This window comes from Palaemon carinicauda, chromosome 8 (assembly GCF_036898095.1).
Source record: "Palaemon carinicauda isolate YSFRI2023 chromosome 8, ASM3689809v2, whole genome shotgun sequence".
NCBI lineage: Eukaryota > Metazoa > Arthropoda > Malacostraca > Decapoda > Palaemonidae > Palaemon > Palaemon carinicauda.
Window position 1 is genome coordinate 53860516 of NC_090732.1, and position 25013 is coordinate 53885528.

Below are 25013 nucleotides of genomic sequence, written 5' to 3' on the forward strand. Positions count from 1 at the left end.
TTAACGTAAATTTTCGTTTTCCATCTTGTCGTATTTTTTGTTGTTTGATTCTTTTTTTTTTTAAGTCTTTGATGTAGATCAGATTACAATCCTTATCCCTATCCTTAGTTGCACAAGGAAGTTTCAATTTCAAATTAGTTCTCACTGATGTGTTGCTAACGCAAGAGCCCGTATTCGTGTAATGTAGGGCAAATCTGAATGAATAAATTTTCTAGAATGATTGTAGTTTGATGTTTGCCATATTTTGAGATCAGCCTAGTTTGAGTACGTGCGAAACAGATAAGACAGCACAGAATGGGAGTATCAGAGTATTGTGAAAGGCAATATGTGTGAAGTAACTTGTAGCAGAAAGCGTGTTTGCCATCCCCGGCACAAACGATGTGTCAGCAGTTTGCTCAGTTTAGAGTTCGAACAATTGGGCATCTAGAGAGTTTGACGTTGTCAACATAACTTCTTTCTTACAAGGAGGGTGCGCTTAGGGAGAACGTGCAAAAGAAATATATATATATATATATATATATATATATATATATATATATATATATATATATATATATATATATATATATATATATATACATATATATATGTATATATATATACTGTATATATATATATATATAGATATATACATATATACATATATATATATATATATATATATATATATATATGTACATATATATATATATATATATATATATATATATATATATATATATATATATATATCTTTATATATATATATACAGTATATATATATATACAGTATATATAAATATATATATATATATATATATATATATATATTTATAAATATATATATATATAGATATATATATATATATATATATATATATATATCTATATATATATCTATATATATATATATATATATCTATACATATATATACATATATATATATTCATAAATATATATATACATATATATATATACATATATATATACATATATATATATATATATATACAGGTATATATATATATATATATATATATATATATATATATATATATATATTCATATATATATATATATATATATATATATACATATATACTAATTCTTGTATGTAGATATGTGTTGAACGTCAAGATAAATGAACTCTATAATCATGAGCATTCCACAAAAACCTATAACTCAGCATGTTGTTGAAGCAAGATTGCATTTTAATAGCAAGGAGTGTTTAGTTGCCTTTGGGTGCTCAAGTAGACAAGGCTCTCACCTGAGAGAGTACAGCTATGTACGATATACTTACTAACCTTTAGTAGTAAAGTGAAGAAAACCTATGATCCAATGTCTCATTATCCATCAACATGGGACATATTGGTGTCAGGTGTAAAAATACGTCTGTTTGTGTATGCTGTGAGCGAAGTTGTTCTTTGAGCCGGTAAAATAAAAGTTCAAGATGCCTAGATACACAAGGACCAACATAGCAGACACTGCTGCTGCAAGAGATGAGAATGAAGGAGCAGTGGGATATAGCGTTCCCGATGAAGAATATAGACATGAAATTAGAACACAAGAATTGGAAAATAAGTTAGAACAGTTAATGAACAGAGTCTTAGTTGAACGAGAAGAGGAGCGGCTCGCAACCACATCATATCCGAAGTACATAAACGAAGTCTAAACGCCCACAAGTGAAAGTACACATACACAGCCGAGTGAAGATATGCAAATCATAGTTCAAAAGTTGCCAGAACTCCAGGCAAGTGTTAGGCCTTTTGATGATCAACGGCCTAATGAAGGGTTTCAATCGATTGAAGTGTTTTTGAGAGGCTTTCAAGTAGCCACATATGGGTGGTCGGGAAGAGAAAAGCTATTCAAGTAATTAGATAGCTAAAAGATGCTCCTGCAATGGAGGCAATGGGTTGGCCACAAGACAGTTTAAGAATTTATACTGAAATAAAACGACGTTTGATTGAGAAGTATGCTTTACCTGATGCGAGAAAGGGGGACCTAAAAGAAAATTACAAACCCAAAATTCCGGAAGGTGATTCCTTTCTTAGTTTTGCAACTCGCATTTTTTGCGATTGCAATTCGTTTGCTACCCGGAGTGCTAATTTCCCAGAAGGTGATAAAAAAACAATTGCCCGTAAACATATTCGCAGATTAGTAAACCCGTATTTATGTGGTTATTTCTTTGATGACAATCCCTCATTAGCAGACGTAGTGAGTGTGATACAAAACATTTTAGACAGTTTGCCAGAAGAAAAAATGACTGGGAATAACTGGCCAGATTCCGAAAAGTTGGCAGCCATAAGAGGCGCTCATCAACCCCCAAAGCGGGGTAGGGGAGAACGCAGTCAGCAGGTTAGCAGAGTCTTCAGATGCTGGGAGTGTGGGGCAGAGGGGCAGTGACGAGTCGAGTGCCCCACCCAAGGATCCCCCCACTGTTACACTTGTCAGGCCTACGGTCATCTATCTCGAAAGTGCCCAGCAAAAAACGACGAGGGCGGGCAGGCTGTGGCACACACACACCTCCCCCCGCCCAACATCCGAGGAAAAGGAAACAGAGGAAGGGAGAGACGAGGGAGTTCGATGGCAACCCTCCTCCCCCACCGCGCATGAGATCACAAGCAGTAGCCGAGGCAGGGCTCACATCGACGACGGAGTTAGAGCAGGCACTGAGACCTCCATCAATAAGCCCGACCTCACCCCTGCAGCACTAGGGAGCAGCGACATTGTAGCTGAGGTCATTGGCCCGTGCCCCATATCTCGTAGCGGCCGGCTAGGAAAGTTAGCAGTTAGGATTGACCTGCCAGATAAATCCACATGAGCGCTGATCGACACAGGAGCCAGCGTTTCACTGATTGAAAAAAGATTCTCCTCAAACCAACTACAGTCAGAGGCATAAATCGTCCTCGACACGCCAAGAGGATATAAACTAGACACAAACCATACAACGATCGTCAACTTAAAGGGGGGATCTGTGAAGGGTTACACATGATTTTTTTGTCTTGCCCACCTTGGGAATTCCAGGAATCGAGGCTATCTTAGGAATAGATTTCATTTCATGTAATCAAATATGCATTTTTTGGGGGAAAAGATACAATAACAGTAAAAGTAGGAGGGTACATTTTGCCGATAGAAATTCATAAGAGAGTAAGTGCTTGTGCGGGCTCGGAGAGACATTTAAGGTAACAGCTGTACCTGAGAGAGGAGAAGTGTTGTTTTCCCAGACACTTACAAGCATATCAGTGACCTCGTGTCGCCCTCTTCTGGAAGGAACCAAGGTCGTTGTTAAACCACATGACAATTGGGCTCATATGATTTTAGAAGGCTTATCGAAAATAAAACAGAACAGAGCTGATATAACAATAGTTAATTTGAAAATAAAAGAGTTGTGTTAGGAAGTGATTCCGTGTGTGAATTAGAGTTATGTGAAATTGCTAATAATGGGATGTTGGGAGCCACAACTCCAACCCACACAGACGAACGCACTCAGAATTTGATTATGCAAGCAAGAAAACTATATCCGTCAGAATATGAACCTGTAGTTAGTGACATTGTCAATAATTATTCTGATGTAATTGAAATTGGAGAAGAGCCAACCGGGAGGATTAATCGATTTCCCTTTAGCATTAAAACAGGGCAGGCGGAGCCGATTAGGTCAAGGCCTTATAAGGTGCCCATTCATTTGCAAGGAGAGATAGAAAAGGAAATTGATAAATTAAGGGAACAAGAGATAATTGAGGAGAGCTAATCCCCCTGGGTTTCTCCAATTGTAGCTGTTAGGAATAAGGGTGGCTTAATAAGATTGAGTGTTGATTATAGGAGGTTGAATGCAGTCACTAAGGATAATGCATTTCCATTGCCCTCCATCGAAGAATTACTTGTGAAGGTATGGGATAGTAAATATTTTATAACTGTTGGTTTAAATCTTGATACTATCAAATACCCATTCAGGAGGACAGTAAATGTAAAACGGCATTTATGGCTAACGATCAACTATTTCAGTTTAATTTTCTTCCTTTCGGTGTTAAAAATACTCCAAGTCATTTCCCTAGAGTAATGATGGAGGTTTTGTCTCCCTTAATTGGCCATAATGTTCTTGTTTATCTAGACGATATCATAATAAATTTGTAAAAGTGCAAATTTTTCTGTAAACAGATTGAATTTTTAGGTCACATAATAACCCAGAAGGTATCCAACCCTGCCTTAGTAAAGTAGCGGCTATTACAGATCTTCCCAGGCCACGTACCCCTAAGGAAATAGCTGGGTTCCTTGGACTCGCTGGGTATTACCGTAAATTCATAAGAGGCTTTGGAGAGATAGTGAGACCTTTAGATGCTTTAAAGAAACAAAAAGTAATGAATTGGGGAATGGAAGAAGAAAGGGCCTTTAACCATTTAAAAGCTGCCTTAACTAGCAATAATTACTCGCATATCCTAGATTTGATCGCCCTATTGACAACAGATGCGAGTAGCGTAGCTAATGGTGGTGTAGTTTCTCAACGAGATGATAAAGGCAGAGAGCGACCCATTTGTTTTGCTTTCCGGGCATTAAAAGGGGCAGAAAAAAATTATAGTACATTGGATCAAGAGGCTTTGGCTATTCTTTGGGTTCTAGAGAGGCATCAGTTCTTTTTATTAGGTCAGTCGATTGAGTTGCAAAGTGATCATAGCCCCTTACGTGATTTGTATTATGAAAATAATTTGACCTCTTGACAAGCGAGATGGATTGAGAGATTGTTAGATTTTAATATAAAGGGTTTTCACCACATAGAAGGTAAAGCTAACAAGGTAGCTGATGCTCTCTCTAGAGGTGCAGTAATAGGTGCAAGAACTAGGGCACAAAAGAGGAACGAAGAATGTAACCAAAATATTGAAGAGCCCCATCAAAATAGAGAAAATACAGAACAGGATGTGAATTCTCCCGATGACCATTCAGAATATGGGAGCGGAGAGAGAGAGAGAGAGAGAGAGAGAGAGAGAGAGAGAGAGAGAGAGAGAGAGAGAGAGAGAGAGAGAGAGAGATGCAGATATTAGGGAGAGAGAGAGAGAGAGAGAGAGAGTTTTGAGCGGTGAGGGTGAATATATGTGGGTGGCCGAGGACATGACCAGGGGTGTCCAGAATGAATGCCCTGATGATGCAGGTTTGATTGACTTGGAAGGCTGGGATATAAAAGAAGTCTAAGAGGGACAGATAAAAGAGGAATGGATGGAGAGAGTGCGAGCAGTGATTAAAGGGGAATCGGAGAGTTATCCATCATTTCTGAATGTGCCTAGTGAGAATTTTTTTTATAGAAAATGATATCTTATATTGTGCTTACGAGAAGAGGAGAGGGCACTGAGAGACAGATTACAGTCAAGAAATACACCTAGATCTAGAACTTTACTAGATATCAGCACAGAGTCATTATTTATGTTCATTTGAACATCACCCAAGTTTCTCACGCTGTTTCTCTTACCCACCACCATGAATTCAGTTTTGTTCTCATCTAATTTTAGTAGTTTAAATGTCATCCATTTTTTAACACTATCAAGGATTCGGTTTAGAGTTTAAGTAGTGTCATCTATATCATTTATGGAGAAGTAAAATTGTGTGTTATCCGCAAATAGTTTGAACTTCACGCCATGTCTTTGCAGTATTTTCGATAGACCAGTAGTATAGATGCAGAATAAGATTGGGCCAAGTACACTCCCCTGGGGTACCCCTCTGTTTAAGGGTTCATATGATGAATAAGAGTTTCCAAATTGTACACAGTAATTTCTACAAACTAAGTAGTCTTTTGGGTATTGGAAAGCTTGATCTTCAACGCCAATGGACTGTAGATCATTTAGTAGCAGTTCATGCACAACTGTATCAAAAGCAGCACTGAGATCGAGCAATATTAAAATACCACATTTATTTTCATCCATCATTTCCAGCATATCATTTACAACAGAGCAGATGGCTGTCTCCGTAGAATATAGTTTTCTGTAAGCAGAATGGTTGTCAGGCAAAGCTTCTACTACTTCTAAGTGACTGACTAGTTGTTCAAGAATTATGTATTCAAGCACTTAATTCCTGGTAGTCCAGTGCATTTTTTAGAACTGGTGACTATAGCCACTTTCTCAGATTTGGGAAACTTACACTCATCAATGCTTGCATTTACTATTCTCATTATTATTCCAGCTAGACTAGAAAAGTTTCTCTCTCCAATTACTTCAGATATTGGCATAGGATCGATCGCGCATTTTGTTTTCTTTGCTCTCTTGATAATCCTAGTGATGTCATCTTGTGTTACGTGGTTAAATCTTATTAATTTTGTATCTGTGCCTGGTGTATCATTAATCTGATGTTGAGTATTTACAAATGAACTGGTTATATTTTCATTCTTTTAAAGAATACTAGAAAATTATTTTCTAGTTCCTGATCACTGTATCCATCAGGTAGCTTCTTTTCTTTTACATATCTCATTATACGATTTAGGAGACGATATAACTTATGTATGTCTGTTGCTACTTCGAGGATCTTTCTCTTATAGTATTCACTTTTTTCCTTCTTAGTAGGTAGTTATATTGACACGTAGCAGTTTCGTATTCTACCCAAGTACTTTGTTTTTAACCTATTCCACTTTCTTTTTTTACGACTTTTTTTCCCTCTTTTTCACCAAAGTCTCTCCATAAAACCAAGAAAATTGGTCTTTTACAGTTAGTCTTTTCCATTGGTGGGCACATGGTATTATATTCATTTTTACTCACTTCATTATAAGAGGTCGTAGGACAGTTAACACACTTAGCTCCCAACTGACGTTGGTCATCATGATCACAGGGAATGTTGATAGCATCATTTATTTTCTTTGTAACTTCTTCAATAAATACGGTAGGAGAAAAATTTGATTTATGTCTAGAGTTTATTTTCTTTACTAATGCATGTTCCTGTAGAGGAAGACTAAACATAATTAGTTCGTGCACTGGGGAGATAGTACATTTCTCTTCAACTTTTATATCAGATACAGTAATTTATTATTCATGTCATCACTTACAACTAAGTCCAACGTACGCCCAGTTAAAGTAGTTGTACAGTCGACATTATTCACTAGTACTGACAAAATTTTCGTTTAAAGGCATGTTGTGGAGCAATGTTTAGAATATATAAATCCACTTTTGATGGCATTTGTGGACTATAAAAAGGCTTTGATAGTGTGCACCGACCAATTTTGTGGAGATTCCTGTATTATTATGTAGTTCCTCTTAAATATGTAAATTTTTGTTCATGAGCATAGCAAGTGCAAAGTTAATCTCAATGGAGTCCTATCAAATGAATTTCCAGTGAACAGTGGAATATTCACAGGGAATGTGTTATCACCTTTTTTGTTTATCCTCATTGTGGATTTTGTAATACATAAAACAGTTGGGGAAGATGGAGAAAGATTGGAGTGGATTGGTAACAAGAAATTAGCAGACCTAGAGTATGCTGATTATGCTGTCCCTATTAGCAAAACACTACAGAACTTACAAAGCTTGCTTACTTGAATGCGTGAAATATCACATGAGGTTAGGCTCAAGATAAATAGAAAAAAAACAGACAAGATGAGAACGGAATATGCAACGGAAGATGAAATATCATTGGAAGGAGAAAGGATTAATGAGGTGGAATCATTTCAATACTTCGGAATTATGATCTCTAATACAGGGTCTTTAGAATTTGAGTTTAATGAAAGCTTGAAAAAGCAAATCCGACAATGGCTAGGTTAAGTAAAACTTGGAAATCAAATCACCTGAAATTACATATAAAAATCAGGCTACATATCAGTTTATTGAGATCGGTGTCACTGTAAGGACATGAGTCGTGGTATGACAATGAAACAATATCCAACAGATTTTGTAGATTTAAGAACAAAGCACTCAGAAAAATATTGGGAGTTAAATGGCATGACAGGATTAGTAATGAAACTATAAGAGAGATTACTTAAGTGCAATATGTGGATGAGATCACGGTGAGGAGTAGATGGAAATGGTTTGGGAATGCTCTTTACATTCCCCAAGAGATTAGTTCACCAAAATTTCAACTGGGCTCCACAAGGCACAAAAAAAGTTGGAAGATCCAGGCCTACATGGCTGAGGACTATGAAGTATGAAGCAGGACATAATGAATGGAGAAGTATCCATTTAAAAGCTCAAGATAGAAACGACTGGTGAAATCTAACTGAGGCCCTTTGCATCAATAGGCATAGGAGAGGATGATGATGAGTAAAATTGCCATAAAATCACAATATTTCTTTATTCAAAATGGAGAGTTGTATAGTATAAGGAAAACAAGATGAACACAAAATGGCTAACTACCACCTGAGCCCTTTCGGAGTTTGGTAATACACCTGACAAGGTAAGAATTTTTTTTGGAGCTTATTTGTAAATTGAGAGGGGCCCAAATTTATGACATAGTAAAGTAATGGGTTTGTAATTAAAAACATAAAATAATTAGGACTGATTCTCCATAAGTAAAAGTTAGATACTAAAAATTAATCAAAAGTGAACTTACATGTAAGGTCTTTCTCCGGTGTGCGTTCTCATGTGGACTGTCAAAGATCTTTTTTCCGTGTAGCTTTTTCCACAAAGTGAACATACCCACGGTTTGTCGCCTGTATGTGTAGCTTTGTGTCTTATGAGATTACCACGAGTTTTAAAAGCCGAAGAGCAATGTCCACATTTAAAGGGTCTATCATCTGAAGCAAACCTCACTTTTCCTGAAACAAAAAATATTTAATGTATACTATCTGACCACTGTGTAGCCACATAATGCGAGTCTTTATGTGCAAAGATCTTCAGAAATTTTTTTTTTTCCTATTTTTGTAGCTCAAAATTACTGTTACCCTCTCTGATTTCTCTTCTGGTCTATTGCTCAACTTATACATAGTAATTTCATGGTCATCAAAAACCCATACATACCCTTTCTTGAAAAAAAAAAAAAAAATCTGAAATAAAACTGTAGCTAGCTAGTACCGCAGTGCAAGCACATACTGATCACTGCTATTGCAACTCTAGCAGCAAACTGTCTCACTTTCTTGCTACGGGCTGCTAAACAGCAAGAGCCCAAAAGCCCATGTCTTGCACTTAGGCCAGATTTATACAATGAGAGCTTCATATTATTATTATTACTATTATTACTAGCCAAGCTACAATCCTAGTTGGAAAAGCAAGATGCTCCAAAGGCTCCAACAGGGAAAAATAGTCAAGTGAGGAAAGGGAATAAGGAAATAAAGAAATGATATGAGAAATAATGAAAAAAAAATTAAATAAAATATTTTAAAAACTGTAACATAAAAACAGACATTTCATATATGAATTATAAGAATACTTATGTCAGCCTGTTTAACATGAAAAAATTCGCTTACTTTGAACTTTTGAAGTTCTACTGATTCAACTACCAGATTAGGAAGATCACTCCACAACTTGGTCACAGTTGATATAAAACTTGAAAAATAATGTGTAGTATTAAGCCTCATGATGGAGAAGGCCTCACTATTAGAATTAACAACCTGCTTAGTATTACAAACAGGATGGAACTGTCCGGAAAGATCTGAATGTAAAGGATGATCAGAATTATGAAAATTTTCATGCAACATGCCTAACAAACTAATTAAACGACAGTGCCATAGATTAATATCTATATCAGGAATAAGACATTTAAAAGAGTACTCTGTAAGTTCCTTTCCAAACAGGAGAACAATACTCGAAACAATGTAGATTGAAAGAATCAAAAGACTTCTTCAGAATAGATTGATATCCAAAAATCTTAAACTTTCTCAATAAGACACAGACCTAATGTGTTTCTCAAAAGTAAATTTGCTTTTGAGAATCACAGCTAAAATTTAAAGTCCTACAGAGTTAAAGAGACATTATCAATAGGGATGTTGAGGAGCCACTGTCCTTGACCTACTTTAAATCATACTTTTAGTTTAGTTAGGATTCAACTTCGTTCCCCAATAATTTGCACCATGCACTAATTTTAGCTAGATCTCTATTAAGAAATTCAGCAACCCCACATCTACAATCAAGAAATGGAATTGATGTAAAGAGAAGCATCATCTGCATATGCTGCAAGCTTGTTTTCTAGGCCAAACCACATGTCATGTGTACATAGTACGAAAAGTAATGGGCCAAGAACAATATCCTGAGGAACACCGGATACCATATTCCTATACTCACTATGGGGCCCATCAACAACAACTCTGTGATTAATTACTTAAAAATCAATAAAAATGCTAAGAAACGACCCACCCACTGCCAACAATTTGAATTTTAAAAACAAGGGCCTCATTATTAACAGATTTCTGTAGAGCATTGGATATTGTAAGAAGGGCATCACATGCTCCAAGGCCTTTATGAAAACGAAATTGCAAACTAGGAACAGATGATTACCACCAGTAAATCAATTAAGATGTTGTACCAAAAGACGTTCAAAAACTTTAGATAACATGGGAGTTATGGAAATTGGGCTGTAATCAGTTGGGATTAAGCTACCACAAACACATTTACATAGTGGAGTAATATTACCAATTCTCCAACAAGTGCTAAAAGCTCCTCTTCTTGCTAACTTTCACAAAATAACAGATAACTTTGGAGCTAAGAAATCTGCAGTCAATAAAAAAAAAACAAAGGAAATATACCATTTGGGTGTACTGTACACCTCCATAAGCATCAAGGTCCATCAACAGAGCTTTAATTTCACGAGATCCAAAAGCTAAGCTCGTTAGCTTAGTCGCAGGAAATTAGGAATGAGGAAGATCAAGTTTCTCATTACTCTCCTTACCGCCAAACACATCAGCCAAAAGGGTTACCTTTTCATTTGGACAGTGAGTGACAGATCCATCTGGTTTAAGTAAAGGAGGAACTGTTGCATCTACACCAAAGAGTGTAGATTTAAAGCTAGTCCACAACTTATGTTCCTGGGTTGTACCTGAAAGGGTTTCTTTTATGGTTAAATTGTATTCCTTTCCAGTTGAAACATGAATTCTCTGAACAAAAACTGAGCACAGCTATTCTAAGTCAAATCTGATCTGTTACCCTTCCAAGATGATAGGCCTCCTGCTTCTCCAAATAAGCACGTCTACAATCATCATTGAACCATGGTTTGTCCTTCACTCGGTACCTTAGCACACGAAAAGGGATACACTTATCAATTATGTTGACTAGATTCTTATTCAAAGAGGCAACAGGTCAGCACTACTATACAATTGTGACCAATTCAAGCCCAAAAGATCACTCAAATCCCATTCCAGTCTGCTTGAGATTTCATATAAATCTTACACGAGTATGATACATCAGTGACAGGATGCCGAGTCTTCACTACTAATGAAATCAAGGCATGATCAGATGTTCCACTAGAGAACCAACCTTATGTGTTATAATGCCAGGGAAGTCGGTGTATATGAGGTCCAAGCAGTTACCAGACCTGTGAGTAGCTTCACTTATGTTTTGCTCACAGCCTGATTCAGAGGTCAAGTCTAAAGCTCTTAAGCCTTGACAATTGGTAGGAACAACAGAATTCAACCACTTCCTATAGTAAGCATTGAAATCATCAACATGGAAAAGGAGGCTTTTCTATCATCATCTTGTACCTTATCCATAATATTAAGAAGACAATCGAAGACAGAATCATCCATGTCTGGATTCCGGTAGATCTAACACAAATAGAAGTTGTTATGTCTGCCACAAACTTTTATTACCTGAATCTTATGACATCCACATTCATAGCAGGGTATTCAGTCCTAATATACACAGCCATTCCCTTGGCCCTAGGAATGGCATCTCGTTTCAAAATTATGTTTCTTAAAACCAGTTATGAGGAGCTCAGATAAGTGCCTCATATTAGAAACTACAGTTTCTGAGCACAAAAGAATATCATACTGTCTGGACGCAACTGTAGGGTCTTGAATATTTGCATGAAGACCACGAATATTGCAATATAGTAAACGATATTGACAAAATCTAGGACGTAATGGTCCCGGATTTTGCTCGATATCTCCAGAAAGCATAAGAATTAATGGTAATAAAAAAGATATATCATACTTAGAAACTAAAGTAACATGAATAAGAACAAAAACAATATGTAGAAATATATACAAAGTGATTGATCAAACCCATAGACTATAGAAAAAAGTCAGAAAAGCTGGTCAACATGGAGGAGCCAACAGACTATGCAAAACTAAATACCCTCCAGGATAGCCACTTCAACTGAAGTGAGGACAGTAAGGTTAAATTTGAAAAGAAACAAATAAGGGAAAGGCGACCTCTTGATAAACCACAAGGCATCCATGGCCCTTCTATTAAGCCTGCCCAACACACCCTTTAAAAAAAAAATGAATGAAAAAAAATAAGATAGAAGAGTATTCCGAAGTGTACCCTCACCCAGAAAACTCTAACCCAAAATATCAGAAGACCATGGTAGAGAGGATAAGGTACTACCCAGGACTAGAGAACAATGGTTTGATTTTGAAGTGTCCTTCTCCTAGAAGAGCTGATTACCATAGCTAGAGAGTCTCTTCTACCCATACTAAGAGGAAAGTAGCCACTGGACTATTACAGTACACAAATTAGCTCTTTGAGCGAAGAATAATTGCTTGGTAATCTCCGTGTTGTCAGTTGTATGAAGAAAGACGATAACGTGTAAAGAATAGTCCAGACTATTTGGTGTAGGTGTAGGCAGCGAAAATATGAGCAGTAACCAGAGAGAGGGATCCTATGTATTACTATCTGGCCAGTCACAGGATCCAATAACACTCTAGCGGTAGTATCTCAATGGGTGGCCAGTGCGCTGGTTAACATACTACCTATTGTTTGGGAGTGATGCATATTCTGTATTGCTTTCTGAAACATATTCCTAGTAGGAAATGAAAAGAAATATGCTTGAGTTGTCGCTATAACTTTAATTATTGTCATCCCAATGAAGTTTTCTCATGATTACTAGTTCAAAAAAAAATAACTGCAACAATTGCCTTTTCTGCAGCATGCACTGGGTATTGTCAATATTGACATCTCAAAATATTACTTATCCCTTGTGTGGTCGAAATTTAGCAGGCCCTCATCCTAGATTACCTAGTCCTCATCTGCTGCCGCCTCAAAAATGATCAAACTCTCTTCCCTCATCATTATTGGCTGCAAGGATATTTTCATAAAGAGTTGCCAATTCTCCAACATAAAAAAAACACTGCAATTCATATGATCACCTACTTCCTTGATTTCATATCATCCTGTACACTGCAACATCAATATGTCTGTATCAACCTTAACACTCTCTGCAGCACGTTGAACTATGATATTTGGCCTTTTCATCATAGTGATGCTTTTGACATTTTTATATTATGTAAAGACTCTCTGTGGTTAGTTGATATTTTTTCTTCAAAGCAATTTCTCATCTCCAACACGTACTGATAAACGCGTTCATTATCTTCAAAGTCTGTGGTTTCCAAGTCCTTATGTATTTATATTGTTCCTCTCATTATCCTTCCACGTAACAGCTTGACTTGAGAAAATCTGGTGATTGACTGCAATACTTTTCATCATGAAAACAATACTGCAGTTAAACACTAGTCCAACCCCTTAGGTCTCTCTTGGCACAGCTTAAACATAGACATTATTGCATCACTGATCTTGCATAGTTTGTTACATGTTAAGTTGAGTGGTTTTGTTGTCTTTTGAACAGCTGCTTGGTGCTCACTAGACAGCTAACGTGCTCTAACATTTTAGAATTAAGCTAGATGCCTAAGTCAATAAGCATTTCCTTGAGAAGTCCTATCTTATTAAAAGCTTCATGTAGCTCTTCTCCCACATACTTTCCATTGTATAACTTGTAAATAAATTAAAAGCTGTCAGAATATAACTGCTGCCCCTTTCTCACCCTCGAGCTGCATGGCCAATTAAGTCCACTGCTACTTTCTTGAATGACTCCTCCATTAAGGGCATCATCTTCCCAATGGGGCCTTACTGGAATGACCTTTGGTATAGTCCTCTGGCAAATGTTGCTGGGTCTGCAAAATCTGGGGATATTTGCAAACACTTTTGTCAAAAGAAAACTTTTGCCTATTTGGTCAACAGTCATCTGTGCTTAGATATGACTTCCCCCAATGAGTTCACTGGATAACTTGATCTCTTGATTTCGTTAGAGTTCTGGTAAAATGGTCACTTTACCCTGAAAAATCTTAATCCTCATCATAAACAATCTTAAGTCAGCTCTTCCCTTTACAGTGTTAGATATAAAATTAGTTGCTCTCTATTCTCTTCTGTACTGTACTCCATCTTTCTGATTTCCAATCGGGGCTAGATCTTCATTTATCACCCATTTCATGATTTTTTGGGCCCTCTTGAAGGTCTTCATCTAAAAAATAAAAAAATGTACAATAAACTGCTCCTCAGGAAGGAATGCTTGAAACTACTGCCTTTGGGTTAAAGCTGTGTTTGTGTCGTTGCACTTCAGCCTTGGTTATGATTGCTGCTGCCCCATCTTGTCCTGAGTCTGTCTGTACCATTCTCCCTTGGCTTATTTTTTGGTTGCCTGTTTAGAAAAAGGATCTTAAAGCAAAGTGAAAAAGCTATTTTTGGGTGAGATGGCCATGTCGTCCTGATGGAAGCTTCCTATAGACAGTTTTCTAAGGGATATTTGGCTATAGTGATACTCCCAGAGAATTGACCATAGGTCTCCAGAATTCTAACTCCTGGCGCGAGTATCCTTAAAATTTCTCTTAAGGATATCGCATATCAGGGGACGTTTATCTTGATATGACACATGGCAATCTTCACCCCCAAATAGCGTTTTCGCTTTGAGGGGGGAAGAGTGGCGAAATTGAAGGGGAGCCGTTATCAAGGTTACCCTTGCTCCCATACTATTACAGGGCTCCAAGATGGCACTCATTCCTTGTAGCATTGAGCATGGTGCTAAAGATATAGTAGTTTCGGGAGGGATTATTACCTAAGCCTTTTATAAGAAAAGGAGGGTGGGAACATCAGGACGATATGGCCATCTTACCCAAAAATAGATTTTTCACTTTGCTTCAAAATCCGTTTTTTGGGATCAAGCCATGTCGTCCTGATGGAAGTTTACCAAAGAATTACTTAAAAGTACTGTATCTGTGGGTTTGTATAAGTGCCTCAACCTTGGGTCAGCTTTTATATGGTCCTCCAGACCACTGAAAGATATGACAATACCGTTATACGTCATTACCACTAATCATGGAACAATGTTAGGGCTTCCTGGCCCCTGCAGGGAAGTGTCTTACAAGACAATAAAAGCTCAAGGTTTGTATACGTGAAGGAACAAATAAAGGTATCAACCAGATCTTTTTTTTCATATACATCAGTACCATAAGTATGAGTTTTGCTTAGGAAAAATAAGTAAAAGGACTCTGGCTAGGTTTTATTTTTTGCTACTTGTGGGGCGAAATAAGAAACAATTACACTTTTGTCCTTTATTAAGTTAATGAATAAATGGAATATAACATACAAAGGAATTATAAATTCAACATATACAACAAAATGTTTTTCCACCTGAAAGGGAAAAAAAGGATTAAGGACACTCACAACAGTTGAGAAAATTATTAAGATAATTTTACTGTAAATGTTGAATACTATAAACACTGTATACAATGTACACATGACACTAGTGTCATTTGTATAATTCTGCACCTAGAAATGAACAGTCCTAGTGTCACCAGGGTGACACTCAATAAAAAGATATTGCACTAGGTGTCAAAACCTTTTCACCCAATTGATAGGTCCCAATCAATTCACTGTTCATCGCAGCACTAGACGACAGGTTTTACCACACTACCTGCCGCCACCGCATAATGTTTGAGATCGTGCACTTGCTTCGCATAAGGTTTGTAAAACACTCTGGAGGATTTCCAACCAGTGTATGAGTGAAGACGCTCAAAGTCCACATACTGTAAAAAGTTCAGCGATGAAGCAATTTTTCTCGGATCATGATCTGCGGGTGTACTATCAGGATCCGCTCTGCGAATGAAGTAGGTGAGCTTCGCCCTCAGTTGTTTTAGGGTTAAGTTCGATCCTGAGGTTTCGTATTTGAAGAGCTGTCCTCCCCTGAAGTCTGAAGTTTTCGAAATTCCTTTAGACACTCTACTGGACATAGAGAAACATCTTCCTTCAGAGGGTAGATTCTCCAGGGACCCCACCTGTTGGGGGGTAGTTCATTTTTGGCGAGAAAGGTAGGATCAGGAAAGAGATTCAGTTCTCCCGCTTCTGTGAACTGAATATGGCCCTTGTCTCTTGATAGGGCTACTATTTCACTAACTCTAGCCCCTGAGGCTATAGCGAACAGGTAAATCACTTTTTGGGTTATATCCTTAAGAGAACAATCTTCATTGATCAAGGCTGAAGCATACTGTAAGACTTTATCCAGAGACCATGAAATGGGCTTCGAAGGGGCTGCAGGTTTAAGTCTAGCGCATGCCTTCGAGATCTTGTTAAAGATTTCGTTCGCCAGGTCCACCTGGAAGGCGTATAGAAGAGGTCTAGTCAAGGCTGACTTACACATAGTTATCGTGGTGGCAGCCAAGTTTTGTTCATGAAGGTGGATGAAGAAGGACAGGCAGAAGTCTAATGAGATTTCTTTTGGCCTTTTTACTTTAACGAAAGCAACCCACTTTTTCCAAGACGATTTGTATTGTCTTCTGGTTGACTTTGACTTGTATTCTTCTAAGAAGTCTAAACTGCCTTTTGACATCCCAAATCTTTACTTTACTGCCAAGGCGAGAAAATCATGAGATGAAGGTTTTGGGTTCTCTATGATGAAGCGAAGACAGTCAACTTCTGAACCAGTTGAGATAGAGCTAGGTTTGGTAGAGGGACCAGCCTTAGCTTCAGTTCTGTTACTAGAGGGAACCAATTGCTCTTGGGCCACTTGGGGGCCACTAGTGCTGCTGTTCCCTTGAAGGATCTCAGCTTGTTGAGGACCTTCAGCAGGAGATTGGTTGGAGGGGACTGGTAGATCCGGGTCCATTTGCTCCAATCGAGGGACATGGCGTCCGTCGCCTCTGCCAGAGGGTGCTCGTATGGGGCTACATATCGAGGTAGTTTCTTGTTGTCGCTTATCGCGAAGAGGTCGATCTGCAGTTCTGGGACTTTTTCCAAGATGAAGGAGAATGAGTCTGCGTCTAGGGACCATTCTGACTCTATCGGCTTTAGCCTGGATAGAGCGTCCGCCATCACATTGCGAAACCCTTGTAGGTGAACTGCCGATAAGTGCCATCTCTTCTTTTTCGCTAAACGAAGGATGGCTAACATCACATGGTTAATGTGGGACGATCTTGAGCCTTTTCGGTTCAGACATCTCACTATCCCTTTGCTGTCTAAGACCAGCCTGATGTGGGCTGATCTGTGAGGGGAGAGTTTCTTCAGCGTCAAGAGGACTGCCATGGCCTCCAGAATATTAAGGTGAAAGGTCTTGAACAGGGATGACCAAGTCCCTTGAGCTTTCCTTTGATGGGAGTGACCATCCTTCCATCGAGGCATCCATGTGGATGGTCACTTATGGGGGAGGTGGTTTTAAGGGAATGGTCCTCGTTTGGCTCTTGACCTTCGACCATGGCTTGAGAAGTGATTGTAGTAAGCAGGGTTAAAAGAATACCGGGTTAGACCGTCTCTGAGTTACTGCGCACCTTCGTGACGTCAATGGTCAGTGACTGTAGAAGAAAACGAAGAAAACAAGTTTTAGGGTCACTATAGTAGGTGTTTCCCCCATAGCAGACTTTTCTTTCTTTCGTGACCGAGGAAGAAAACTTTTACCTTAATCTCCAGGTACTTTATTATTTGAAGACTAGAATTTCAGTTTTTCTCTTTGTTTTTATTTATTTTTTGGTTAAGGAGATAAGAGAAATCTGTTTAAAATTTATACTTTTTTAATGAAAATACAAAAAAAAAAAAAATCCAAGCTTTTATTTGGAAATTTACTATTTCTCTATTTTTCCATATGTTTGCTTTTGACTTCTCTCGCAGGAGATTTTTCTGTTCAAGATTCTTATAATAAAAAAACATGCGACACTGAACAAATAGGGAAACAACTTTTGGTAGATTTACAAAAGGAATCATATAAGAGAGAGAGAGAGAGAGAGAGGAGAGAGAGAGAGAGAGAGAGAGACTTGATCTGCAGCCATACACGGAGCAAATAGCCATGACTCCTCAGGACCCAGAGGATTAACGAGGATTTATCCAGAGATTAACCAGGTGGATGGAGATCGCTTGGTTAAGAGAGCTTGAGTTCTTGTTGTTCTCCCGAGTATAGTCAAATACAGACTGATGACATTTCTTAATCTGAACCCTAACCAATGCAGCCGCTCTGTGACATGCGCGAGATTGTTCTTATTTTGGTCAGAAGTGGGCTAACCCGGTATTCTTTTAACCCTGGTAGTAAGGTCGGTATCGGTCTTTGTAGATCTCTTCGAGTGATTGATGCGTATCTTCTCCAGACTCCTGATACAACTTTTAGCTGTGCTCTTAGCACTGGGTCTGTTACTGCTGCAAACAGGAGAGAGCCCAGTACTCTTTCCTGTTGGCGTCTTGAGATCCTGTCGGATTTCAGTAGTCTCTTGACAGAACCAACGATCTCTCTCCTCTTCTTTGGTGGAATGGAGAGGCAGTGTGACTTCAAGTTCCAATGGATTCCCAGCCATTGAAACACCTGAGCTGGAGAGAGGCGAGACTTCTTGAAGTTGATCTTGAATCCCAGATGTTCCAGGAACTGGATCACTTTCTTGGATGCTTGCAGACAAGCAGTCTTGGATGCTGCCCACACCAGCCAGTCGTACAGGTACGCTGCCACTTGAACGCCTTCTAGGCGTAGTTGTTGTACGACTGCGTCTGCAAGTTTCGTGAAGATCCTTGGGGCTATGTTTAGTCTGAAGGGCATGGCTCTGAAAACATACTTTGTCTTCTGTAGCTTGAATCCTAGGTAGGAGGAGAGGGGGCAGCTGACTGGGAGGTGCCAGTAAGCATCGGCCAGGTCTATTGAGACTGTGTACGCCTCTTTTGGTAACAGGGTTTTAATGTGTTAAAGGGCCTTATGCCTTTTGAACCATCATTATTATTAGCGTTATTATTCCCATGGTACTTTTTGCTAGCAAGTCCAGTCTGCGAACAAGATTAGCGTTCTAGCTTTATTATAGTTTAGTGCCCGTCAGTCAACTTTTCCCTTTAATTTAGGTTTTAGCAGACGCTATCTTCGTTCGTAGTCTTATTTTGATGTTACAATTTTATTATTATACGTTTATAATAGTGTTGTGTGCTTATTAAGTCCTGATTTTGTGACCAAGGCAGCGAGAGATTGGGGTTCCCGTTTTCTGTTCGCAGTCACGAGTTACCCCTTTTTCTCGTTTTCTTTCTTATCTCAGGTGGGTGAGCGGATTTCCCGTTTTCCGTTTTGTGCGTTCAACGGGTTCTCCCTCCCTCACCCCTCCCCCTACGGGTGTATGATAGCTTACGAGTTATTTAGTTTTGGTTACTTTTCAATAGTTAGCGTTATTTATTAGGTCCGAGTTCCGTCCTCTCCCCGTTACGGCTTGGGAGTAGTTCTGAACATTTTTCCACTCCGCCTTGAGTTCTACTCCGCCATGAGGGATTCTCAATGACTTTAGAACTATTGTTATATATATATATATATATATTGTTTACTTACAACCCTCTGGGACGGGCTTCATATTGTTTAGATACGACTCTCCGGTGGCCCTTACTCCGGTCTCAGGCCACGGCCATATCCACACAATATCCATTGTTATTACAATTGAGTTATTCACAATATAATTATTCAGGAACTTTCATCGACCTCCGGCTTCACCGGAGATCGTCAATACGCTTTACTATTATCTTAGCCTTAGCCTTTAGCTACGGCTTGTGTTTTATAAATTTCACAATTGAATTATTATCCACAATTGAATTATTCAGGACCTCTCATTGACCTCCGGCTTCACCGGAGATCGCCAATACACTTCACACTTATATTAGCCTTGCCTTTAGCTACGGCTTGTGTTTTATATTTATTTTACGGGCCTGTCACTGCTTCCCCGACCCTCAGAGGTCGGCAGATTGCTTTAGATTATTTATTTTTATTTCATTATTATCACTTTTAAGATGATTCAGCCCCATTGCCATTGCTGGTGCTTTTATATTTAATTGTTTTAATATGGAGCTCTGGCTCTCACTGAATTCCCTTAAGCACCAATATGCATTAAACTAAGGTCTGTTAATAGGGTTTTTAACCCCTTACCAGAGTTTCAAGGAACACCAAGACTTATGTCATCTTTCTTTTACAGAAGGTCCGTTGTACTGCCCAAGGATGCCCTTCTTCGTTCAACGGCCCCGTTGGGCATGACCTCTGTCGGTCCCACGCACACTGCGCCATCCCCTTTATCCGGGAACCGGGACAGGCCCAGTATATGGTCTGGTTCCCGGATTTGTGCTCGCTCTGTTACGAGTTGTCCTCAATACTACTGAACGATGATGTAAGTGGGTTTTCCTTTTGTTCCTTATTTATCTTTGGCAGACACTAATTTAGCCATTAATATGACATACACGGTATATTTTGGAGAGCAATCCCCCTCCTGCATCACTAATCACTACAAATCTTTCAGGCCGATGATGACTCTCTTCGGTCAGCAAGGGCTACTCTTCGTCCTTGGGTGTCGGGCTTCGGCGCACCCTATCTCCTCGATGGAGACATGGCCTCCCGTCTCTTCCCAGGCTCGACTACTGCAGCAGTCTCTCCTGAAGTTGCTGCCCCCTTAATTGAAGAAGTCAGAGCAACCATTTCCGCGGAGGACGAACCCCTCGTACCGCTGGACGTGGCAGATCTAGATATAGACGTAGAACCCAGGGACGAGCAGGTAAGTGGTGCCGAGTTGGTGGAAACCCTTTTCTCTCCTTCTCCCTCTTCTACCTCTTCCTTTCTAGGTTTTGATAAGCCTAAGGCTTCTCCTCGGGATCCCTCTGTCCCCGTACGACCCAAGGTGAAGCCATTTCGCACTTACAAGTCTTCAGCTTTGCCAGTATCAACGTCACCGGTCCCCGGACCCTCGACGGCTCCTGATATTCATATTGCTCCTCGTAAAACCACGACTCCTAAGAAGTCTAAGTCTACCAAATCCAAGACACCACCAACGGGTGGCTTTCAGGTACCCTGGGGCGATGTCTTCCAAATCGAACTGTTCATGGATATCGTCAGAGAACAAATTCAACAGCAGTCTGGGGTGATGACAGAGATTAAGGATATGGTGGCTACTCTGATCCGCTCCGGAACTCAGCTTCCTCCTCCTTCCTCCCCAGACGCATCGAAGCTACCTCCCTTCGATAAAAACAATCCTTGGCAGTTTGCCTTGCATGCCCCATTCTTAGATGGTTCCCTAACTCTGGAGGGCATAGGCACCTGCCCTCTAGAGGACCTGGAGTTCTACTCCCCGGGGCTAGAATTCCCATTCAATGGCTTCGTACGTTTAAAGGAACATGCATTGGTCCGTATGGACAAGGTACCGAAGGAAACAGTGATATTTCCGAAAGAGCAGGCCCAGGCTATCTGGCCCAGAACTCTATCAGAGTGGGGGTGTATTAACTCCAAGCTCACTCCCCACAAAGGTGCCTACACTATTTTTATGACAGCGGCCTCCATCTCTTTGCCGCTCATAGACAAAATCACAGAGCTGACAATACAGGCCATCAAGGAAGGCTCTTCCATGCCGGCTCTCAAGGAGACAGACCCCACCTCATTGCTTATTCCGGGTACCTCTGCAACCTGGGATGACGCGTCTTCTACCTTCACAGTGGGGAAGCTAGACCCAGACTGTGCCTCTACTCTTTTCTCTGAGAAGCTCCCCAGATTACTAGAGAGTCTTCTCAAAACTGAGTTCGAGACCCGTAATAGACTAGCTAGGTCCCTCCACTCCATCACCTCCATGGAGTCCCTAGCATCGGTTTACCCAGAGGAAACGCTGTTCAGAGTCGCCACAAAGAACCAGCTGCTGTCCTACCAAATAGACCTCCATGACTTCTGGTCGGCTCGAGTTAGTTGCAGGAAGTTCGTTCTGTCTGAACAGGCTGATAACGTCCTCCTGCTGGGGTAAGAACCTCTTCCCTCAGAACGAAGTTGATAAGGTTCTTCAGGACGTGGCGAGGGCAAACCAAAATTTGCAAGTAAGGTGGGGTCTCTCAGCCAAAAGGAGGATTGAATCCCAGAAACAGACGTTCTTCAAGAAGAAGCAGAGGTTTATTCCTTACAAGACGGTCCGGGGTAACTCGTCGCCACAGTCTTCCGCTGCCTCGACTTCTCAACAACCGGCTCCCCCTCAGCAAGTAGTCTACCTCACTGCTCCCCCTGGTACACAGCCCAACCCCTCTTGGATGTCCTCTCCTGCATACAACCCTGCCTACGAATCCTCCGGTTCCTTTCGTGGACACCAGAGAGGAAGCTTCAGAGGTCGAGGACAGTTCCGCCAACGTGGCGGACCTAAAGCAAGGGGTGCCCGTGGAGGGAGGGGACCTAGGTTCACTCCCTCCCAATGATATGATGCCGGTAGGAGGGAGACTTTATCACTTCCGAGACCATTGGACCTTCAGTCCATGGACTCACAGCATAATATCCAGGGGCTTGGGTTGGAAATGGTCACAGGGATCCCCTCCTCCACCAGTGAACTTCTTCCAGAGACCCACTCCCATCCTGGAAGAGTACACCACAGAGTTACTCAAGAAGAAAGCGATCAAACGGGTTCGATCCCTGAAATTCCAAGGCCGCCTGTTTACAGTCCCGAAGAAAGACTCGTCGGCGTTGAGGGTAGTTCTGGACTTGTCGAAACTAAACTCTTACATCCTTTGCGACAAGTTCCGTATGCTGACAATCTCTCAGGTACGGACCTTACTTCCCCGTGGGGCCGTCACCACCTCTATCGATCTTACCGACGCCTATTATCATGTCCCAGTAGCTCAAAACTTCTCTCCTTACCTAGGCTTCCGTCTCGGCAAGAAAGCCTTTGCATTCAAAGTCATGCCCTTCGGTCTCAGCATTGCCCCCAGGATATTCACGAAACTGGGGGAGACGGTGCTCGAACAACTCAGAAACCAAGGGATACAGATCATTGCCTATCTGGACGATTGGCTCATTTGGGCCCAGTCGAACCAGGAATGCAACAGAGCTACGTCGAAGGTACTTCACTTTCTTGCCAAACTGGGCTTCCAAGTCAATCTCTGAAAGTCTCGCCTACAACCATCAAGCCACTTAGAATGGTTAGGCATCCGGTGGGACCTTTCAAAGCACAGGCTCTCCCTTCCTCCCAAGAAGGTAAGGGAGATAGCTTCCAAGGTCAGGAACTTTCTCAAACACAAACAGGTGTCCAGAAGAGCTTTAGAACGAATCCTCGGCCTTCTCCAATTTGCCTCACTGACCGATCTCCTATTAAAAGCCAAACTCAAAGACATCAATCGAGTTTGGAGAAAGAGAGCGACAATACCTTTAAGAGACAAGATCTCGAAGATCCCCTCTGTCTTAAAAATGAGACTATGACCATGGTCCAAATCGGTTCCTCTACAGTTCCCCTCTCCACAAGTGACAATTCATACCGACGCATCTCTGAGTGGATGGGGGGGTTACTCCCAACATCAGATGTTTCAGGGCTCTTGGTCACCCGCCATGAAGCAGTTCCATATCAATGTTCTCGAAGCCATGGCGGTGTTATTGACCCTGAAGAGAATCTCTCCTCCAAGGTCGACCTACATCAGCGTAGTCTCAGACAGCACGGCAGTAGTCCACTGCCTCAACAGAGGGGGATCCAAGTCACCCAACCTGAATCAGATCCTGGTCACTATCTTTGCCTTGGCAGCCGACAAAGACTGGTTCCTGTCAGCAACTCACCTAGCAGGAGTCCAGAATGTGATAGCAGACTCATTATCCAGGACAAAACCACTGGAATCAGAATGGTCCCTGGACATACACTCCTTCCGGTGGATACTCAGGCTGGTTCCAGGTCTCCAGGTAGATCTATTCGCGACCCAACTCAATCACAAACTCCCATGTTATGTGACCCCGAACCTGGACCCTCAGGCTTATGCCATGGATGCATTAACCCTGGATTGGAACCATTGGCAGAAGATCTACTTATTCCCTCCACTGAATCTTCTAATGAAAGTCTTACACAAACTCCGCCCCTTCCACTGGGCAGTGGCTTTAGTGGCACCTCACTGGCCAAAGAGCAGTTGGTTTCCTCTCCTCCTCGAGTTGAAACTCCGTCCCTTCCGGATCCCATTCCCCAAACTGACCCAAGTGGTCCAAACTCGGACTGTGTCAGATTCCTCAAGGATAGCCAAAACCCTAACTTTGTGGATTTCATGAAGTTTGCGGCTCGTAAGGATGCAAACATCGACCCGGATAATGTCCTCTTTATAGAATCAGACAAAAGGGACTCTACGATTCGCCAATATGATTCGGCAGTTAAGAAACTAGCAGATTTCTTAAAGAATTCAGACCATTCTGTTATGACTCCTAATTTAGCCATCTCCTTCTTTAGGTCCATATTTGACAAAGGCCTAGCAGCTAGCACTATAACCACCATTAAGTCAGCTTTGAAGAAGGTCTTCCTGGTTGGGTTTAACATTAACCTGGCGGATTCTTATTTCTCGTCTATTCCAAAAGCATGTGCTAGGCTTCGACCTTTGGTTCGCCCACAAAAGGTCTCTTGGTCTCTGAATGATGTCCTCAAACTTGCCTCCGACACGGACAACGAATCCTGCTCCTATATCACTCTTCTTAGGAAGACTTTATTTCTAACAGCTTTGGCCTCGGGTGCTAGAATCTCAGAACTAGCAGCTCTCTCACGAAACTCAGAAAACATAGATTTCCTCCCTTCAGGTGAAGTACTTCTTTCTCCAGACAGGGCGTTCCTAGCTAAGAATGAAGACCCCAAAATAGGTGGTCCCCTTGGAAGATTATTCCTCTTCTCCAAGATACTTCTCTATGTCCAGTCACTACTCTCAGGGCCTTTTTAGCTAGGACTGCTACCTGATCGTCTGGCCCCTTGTTT

General features: G+C 40.6%; 1 protein-coding gene across 2 annotated transcripts in view; it reads right to left on the bottom strand.

The window, feature by feature from the left end:
• Positions 1 to 25013, bottom strand: part of LOC137645733 (zinc finger protein ZFP2-like) — a 480606-nt gene that overhangs the window by 204923 nt on the left and 250670 nt on the right. For both annotated transcript variants that reach the window (XM_068378620.1, XM_068378621.1), the window contains exon 7: positions 8492 to 8696. In XM_068378620.1, coding sequence (XP_068234721.1) covers positions 8492 to 8696 — 205 coding nt within the window. The remainder of the gene's footprint in view (positions 1 to 8491; positions 8697 to 25013) is intronic.